Source organism: Otolemur garnettii, unplaced genomic scaffold (genome assembly GCF_000181295.1).
Source record: "Otolemur garnettii isolate 467f Iridium unplaced genomic scaffold, OtoGar3 scaffold00051, whole genome shotgun sequence".
Classification (NCBI taxonomy): domain Eukaryota; kingdom Metazoa; phylum Chordata; class Mammalia; order Primates; family Galagidae; genus Otolemur; species Otolemur garnettii.
This window is the reverse complement of record NW_003852446.1, coordinates 610,560-617,067: the sequence shown is the minus strand read 5'-3', so window position 1 is coordinate 617,067 and position 6,508 is coordinate 610,560. Positions and strand designations below refer to the sequence as shown.

Below are 6,508 nucleotides of genomic sequence, written 5' to 3'. Positions count from 1 at the left end.
CCGGGCTGGATTCGAACCCGCCACCTTAGGTGTACGTGGCTGGCGCCTTAGCCGGTTGAGCTATAGGTGCCGAGCCAGGACAGGTCTTAATATGGAATTGGACTAATCTTCCTATGTTTATATTTGAATATAGCAATACTTAAATATAAACATAGGAAGTAGTATGTATTAAGAACTATGCTAGGTATACAGAGGTGAGAAAGACACACAAGACCTCTGCCATTAATGTCTACAGATTGCTACAGAATCTACGTACATACTACTGGAAGAAATGAATAATAAACAAGCTGGGAAAAAGCTTTCTAGGCAGAGAGAAGTAGAAAGGTCCACGATGGAAAGACTCATTCAGTTTGAAGACTACTAAAACAAGGTAGTGTGGTAGTCATTTAAACTATGACGTCAATTTTGTGGGTCATTGCATTTTTAAAAAGAAAATAGAAAAACAGTCACATGTTTTCGGAATATGTATTCTTTAACAAACTTTTGCCTCAGCTATGTGAGTGTGCATGTATACTGGGTTGCAATGTAGGATATCTTTCTTACTTTGGTCAAACCTGTAGTAAGAAAAGAAAGTTGTAATGGGTAGGAATGGAAGGGTAACAGAGAGACAGATCATCTGTGGCCTTGTATTATAGGCTACTCCAAAGAACTGAGATTTTATTCTAAATGTAGTAGGAAGACATTGAAGGGTTTCAAGCTGGGGAATGACATGATCTAATTTTATATCACGGTGTTGCTGAAAGATTATTATAGTGAAATTTCGAAGATGTGAGCACTAGCCCTGAGATTTTGAGTATATCACTTAATCTCTCTAGACCTCACTTTCTTCATTTTAAAAATGAGAAAACTGAACTAAGATGACCTATAAGATCTCATCTATTGCTAAATTTCTGCCTACATTCTGCTTCCTCCCTCAGGCGTAAATAAATGATGACTAGGGAGTTACTAGCTCATGAGGTTTGATTCTGACTTCTTAAAATATTATAAATCATGTAATTATAATAGTTAAATTTCTATAGAAAGCAATTTTAGAATTATCTCTTTACTGGAACCAGCTACGTTATTAGAAATGAAATATCTGGGCTAAAAGTGAATCAAGTTCTTTTGAAATTCTTTGGTACAAAGTTAGGAGCATAAAGAAAATTGGCAAGGAGGCAGTAAAAGATTTACAGACCAGCTTATTTGGAACAGATATTCGTTCTAGGTAATCAACTGATGTATAATCTAGGACAGTTTAAAGTTGCAAGGTACCTCTGCTTAGCATTAAAGTCAAGATGTGAACGCTTAACTCCTTTCATAGCATCCAAAATGACCACAGAGGCAAAATATTTATTGAGAGCCTATTATATGGTAACCCCATACTAGGCAGTGTGATATATGCTTTCATTTCATCCTATCCTTATTATTTGCATTTCACAGATACAGCAACAAGTAAACTATTTAGTGGCAACAGCAAGATTAAAATTGGTCTTAAGGTAGGCAACATATAGATTTTAATTCCATATTTGCTACAAATTATCCTGTTTAAAAAATACTTTATAAGTATTAAATCATCAGTTAAGAACCTGACAACTCAAGTATCTGTGACATCTGGACACAGAATGTTCAACCAATAAATCAATTCTGGACTTAGAGGTACTTTGCAAGATTTCAATGTGAAATGAAAAGATAAGAACTCGTTCTAGCTTTGGAGGGCCTATTCTGTGGGGGGAGAATTCCAGGTTGTATGAGTTTGAACCAGGCAAAACATCCAAGGAATTTGCACATCTGGTCAAGTACATGTCAGCAGTATTATGGTAGTTTGTCCAGGTTCATTTTCTCAAGTGTTGCTGGTGACAGGCCATCAGAGGAACCGCATCGACTGAACAGTATCACCTGTTTCGTGGGCCCAACAGGTGTTCTCCAAGTTCCATAAATGTGAGGAGATGCTAAAAACTGAATGACTTCCAACTTACATTAACCCTTTACAGGAAGCACGGAAGCACCACCTGCCTACTTGGAGCAGTGTACACAGCTTGTTATGGAGAGAAAAACCTTTGAAATGTGCAGAGCATCATTTTCGTTAGAGTCGAAAAGGTTCCTAACACCTCCCACAGAGACACAAACACCCCAGCAAAGTTGGGGATGCTTACCACATACCTCCCTTAATGACGAGACCGCAGGACCCACCTGTCATATACTCAGCTTCAAATCTCCGTCGAGTCTCAGAGATGAGCTTGGCTTTATTCGGGACATGATTCTAGATGAGAGACACGATAGGACCTTAGATACTACTCATACAATCCGGTTTACCCTTAGCCCAGCCCACCTGCACCTGGGCGCGCAGCCCCCGGGTCTCAGAGACCGCTTCCGAGTGCAGAGGGCCAGCGGCTGTGCAGTCGGCTTCTCACCTCGGCCATGGTTACGGTCGTGGATGTGACTGCAATTGCCGTTGCTGTCGCCACTTCCACTGTCACCGCCCAAGTATCTCATCACCCCCCCCAGTCCCGCCCAGAGGTAGACAGCTAGAGTGGGAGGGGGAGGCGGTCGCGTGACACCGGAAGGCAGACGGAAGTACCGCCGCATCACCCAATCGACTATGGCTGCCTGGGTGTACAGGCGGGACCAGTTCCTCAGCCTGGGGTTCATTTGCTTCACGTTCTGGCCACGCCCCCCCGACGTCCTCCGCACTGCAGTCCCGCCCCCGTCAGCCGGGAGATCGCGGGTGCTTCCCGGGACGAGCTCCGCCCTAGAGATCTCGTGGGCTATTCGCTTTCACAACACTCCCGGGGCCCCGCCTCCTCAGCATACTTGGGCAACCTTCTGGAGCATGCCCGGTAGGCTCCGCCTCCTCTGCATTCTGCGCAGCCTCCAGCCCGGGCTTCCCAGGATGCAGTGCGCTGGCGGGAGGTTTGGAGACGCGGGACTCTGTAACCGCGTCCGGTGACCAGAACTTGGCTGCTGCTCTGAGGTAGGTAGGGCCGGCGATTCTTCCCCTCTCCGGGCGTTCGCGGAGGGGGCAGCAGGGCTGGATCTGCTCCCCTTGTCCCCGCTTTGAGAGAGCGAGAAGGAAGTGGGCATCATGGACTAGGTTCAGTCATTCTGTGGAAAGATAATTGGCTTTTAAGTGCAATATTCGGAGATTATTTTGCTTGAAACGTTCTTTATCCCTTTATCATCCTTCACATTTGCAGTGTGAGATGCTTAACAAGGAAAACATCTTTAAAATCTTTAAACTCAAGTATTTTTGTAAAGTTAAACGATGAAAAGAGTATTTGAGTTTATTAATTAAGGTAGTTTTCGGGGGCGGGGCGGTTTTGCCACCCAGTGAACCTTTGGCCACCTCTGGAGACATTTTTGATTTTCACAACTCAGGGAAGGGGGTGCTTTTCACTTTCATCTGTTACAGGTCAAGGACACTGCCAAAACATCTATCCAGCACAAAATGTCAGTAATGCCAAAGTTGAGAAAGGTTGAGATTTGTAAGGTACTGGAAAGAATATTATCTTTACGAGTCAAAAAATAGTAACAGGAAAAAAATGAGTTGCTCATATAATATTTCCTTTTTTAAAAGTTGAAAGATACTGAAAACTACAAAGAAGCTGTAAGAACAGTCCCACCCCATTTCTGTCATCCGTAGGCAGGATAGCGTGGCACGTTAACATCTTTCGCCTTAGCCCTAGACTTTTTCATGTATTTACATTTTTTATGAGAAAAAAGCTGAACACATTGTTTAAAAATTGTTTGAATACATCTTTAAAAACTATTTCAGATATGACTAAAGTCTCCCTTTGGCTCCCCTTCTCTACCCTGGTATCAACCTCCTCCTGGTCCAGAATCCCGTCATTTGAAATTTGTTATGAAATCTTTAGTTTGCTTTTTTATTTTGGAGCAGACTACACTGCCTGAGTTTAAATCTTGGTTCTGTCACTTACCTGTAGTCCTTTGAGAAGATCCTGAAACTCCCTGCCTCACTTTCCCCATCTGTAAAATGAAATAGTGATAGTGCCTGTGGCATAGGATGTTGTGAGGAATAAAAGAGGTTATCCAAAGTACTTAGAACAGTATGAGAACAGTACTTGATGCTATTCCTTGAGAAAGTGCTTAAGGAATGCAGCTATTGTAAGTAAACAGAAAATATTTAATGCTGTTTTATGTGTTTTAATTTATATAAATAATACACTGTAGTATACGTTTGTCTACAACTTAATTTTTTTATTCATTATCTAGCCACAATGATAGATCTAATTCATTATTTTTAATTATTGTATGGTATTCCATCTATATTTCTTACCCTATTGTGGTCTTTGAAGTATTTCCCTTTTTTGTATTCATTTCCCACATTCGCTGACATTTCAGAGGACTATGTAATGTTGGGAAAGGGCAGATCAATTATGTATAGGCCCCAACAAATAACTTCTATTTACATAGGGAGAAAAAAGTTGTAACTCCATTTTGTAGCGACCTTTATTTACTTAGGTTAAAGATGTTGTATGTATGTATATGATGGAAAACATACATTTATAAGTATTTTGTTTATAATAAGTACAGTTTTTAGTTGGGTATCTTAATTTACCTTTTTTTTTCTAAAGATACTTTCTCTTGGTCACAATTGATATGGTTTATTACAAACTTCTGGGGATTTCATCTGCAGATATTACAGTACTCTTCTAGGATTTTTGTGAACCACCCTGATAATTTGTTTAAAGAGTTCTAAATTTATAGAGCTAAAACAAATTTATTAGAGAATGCCCTGTTTATTTGGGGTGGGCAGTAGAGAAGAGTGGATTAGGAAGGTAATTTATTGCCAATCTATTTGCACTAGTATACGTTTGTGTATTATCATTTTTCAAGTATACACATGTCGGTTTTAATTTTATGTACAAAGTACATAATGTCAATGTATGGTAATAGAGGACAGGAAAAGTTCAAATTAATTATATATAATTTATAAATAAGCTACTTCCAAATCTTCTCCTCCTCCCTCCCAATAGACTGCAACATTAATTGATTTGAGTTACTTTTTTTCTTCTGCAGTCACTGTTGTAATCGTAGTAAGTCAAAGAGTCAAATAGCCAATAGGCTAGAATAGTAAACCTGGTGCCCTCATAATCAGGGCTTGAATAAGTAGGGGTTGCTTATATTGCATTAACAACTTCTGAATTGAACCTTAGTTTGATTTGTTTCCGGATATGTTTCTATTAAAAAAAATTGCTGGGTGGTGCCTGTGCCTCAAAGAAGTAGGGTGCTGGCCCCATATGTCAGAGGTGGTGGGTTCAAGCTCAGCCCCAGACAAAATCTGCAAAAAAAAAAAAAAATTGCCATTTGCTGTTCTCAGAGCAAAGAAATGATAAATGCAAGAAGAGAAGGAAAAAGTCCCTGACTCACTGGTTTATCGTTAAGCAATTAATGCAAAGGTGATACTGCAATTTCGCTCTTCAGTAGGTTCTTGGTCTCGGTGATTCGAAGAATGAATCTGCGGACCACAGATCAGTGGTAAGACAGGATTTATTTACAGAAAAGAATACAGAAGTGCTAGAGCTCCTGGCAGAGAGAGAAAACACAAGTCCGGAGAGAAAAGCTCTCTGTCTGTCTGTTGGCTCTTTGTCTAGGGGTATATATAGTCGCATGGGGCCCTTGGTAGTTACATTTAGCGTGTCTGGGATGTCTGTCTGGGTCCTGTCTGAGTTGCAAATGAATGGCTACAATCCCTTTCATTCCCAGGCCTAGGAAATGCCCCACCCACCCTCCAGCCTGCTCATTCTGCTGCTTGCTGCCACTGCCAGCATCTCTAAGGTGGAGACAGAAAGTCCGCGCTCCTCAGTTCCACGAGCTGGCTGGGATGCCACTTGTCCTGTATCAACTCTCCCTCTCCGAGTAGAAACTCTTGAGTGCTGTTAGGGAAAATGGACGAAGACTCCATCTAACTGCTTCCTGCTGAGTCAGGCCATGATAGGAAGGGGCAGTTAGGGTTTCTCTGGAGGGAGAATGATCCAGGGGTCCATGATAGAATCAGGTCTTGGTCTGGAACCATCTTTACTGTGTGTGGCTTGATGACATTTCTGGAAGACACAAATCTGATTAGCACATTAAAAGGCAAGGGTAGAACAGTGAGAGGAGGGGGTTAATTACAGTGTCAGGTTAGAAGAACAAAGTCAGTGATGTTTCAAAGAAAACTATATTAACACTTTACTTGCTGTCTCCTAAACAATAACTTTAAATTTTCTTTAGGCTCACCAGTGTAGGTGGACTGTGGTTGATTCTCTTCATGGTCTGCTTCTGTAGAAGGTGATGGGTTCCAGGATTTTACTCGTGAATGAGGTATCCAGCATTCTCTTCCTATAACTTTAACAGTTATGGAAGAAGACAAGATAACAGAAAAGGGACCTTCCCAAGTTGGGGTTAGGGAAGGTGAATTAGAGGGAGAGTTTTGATCATGACTAGAACTCCAGAAGAGAAAAGCTCCTTTAGTGTTGAATGTGAAAATGTAGTTGGGAGGTTTTTAAGGATTTGTTGAAATTTAGCTAAA

At 41.1% G+C, this 6,508-nt stretch overlaps 1 protein-coding gene across 4 annotated transcripts in view; it reads right to left on the bottom strand.

Annotated features, from left to right (window-relative positions):
- MOSPD2 (motile sperm domain containing 2) overlaps positions 1–2,527 on the bottom strand; it is a 44,048-nt gene extending 41,521 nt beyond the window's left edge. For 2 of the 4 annotated variants that reach the window (XM_023514369.1, XM_003791855.3), the window contains exons 1-2: positions 2,391–2,527; positions 2,170–2,239 (exon numbers count right to left, since the gene is read on the bottom strand). In XM_023514369.1, the coding sequence (XP_023370137.1) occupies positions 2,170–2,239; positions 2,391–2,399 (79 nt within the window). In that variant the 5' untranslated portion in view covers positions 2,400–2,527. Of the gene's footprint in view, positions 1–2,139; positions 2,240–2,390 lie in introns of all 4 variants that reach the window. The other 2 variants (XM_023514368.1, XM_023514367.1) reach the window with 1 other exon arrangement.
- Positions 2,528–6,508: the final 3,981 nt, after the last annotated feature.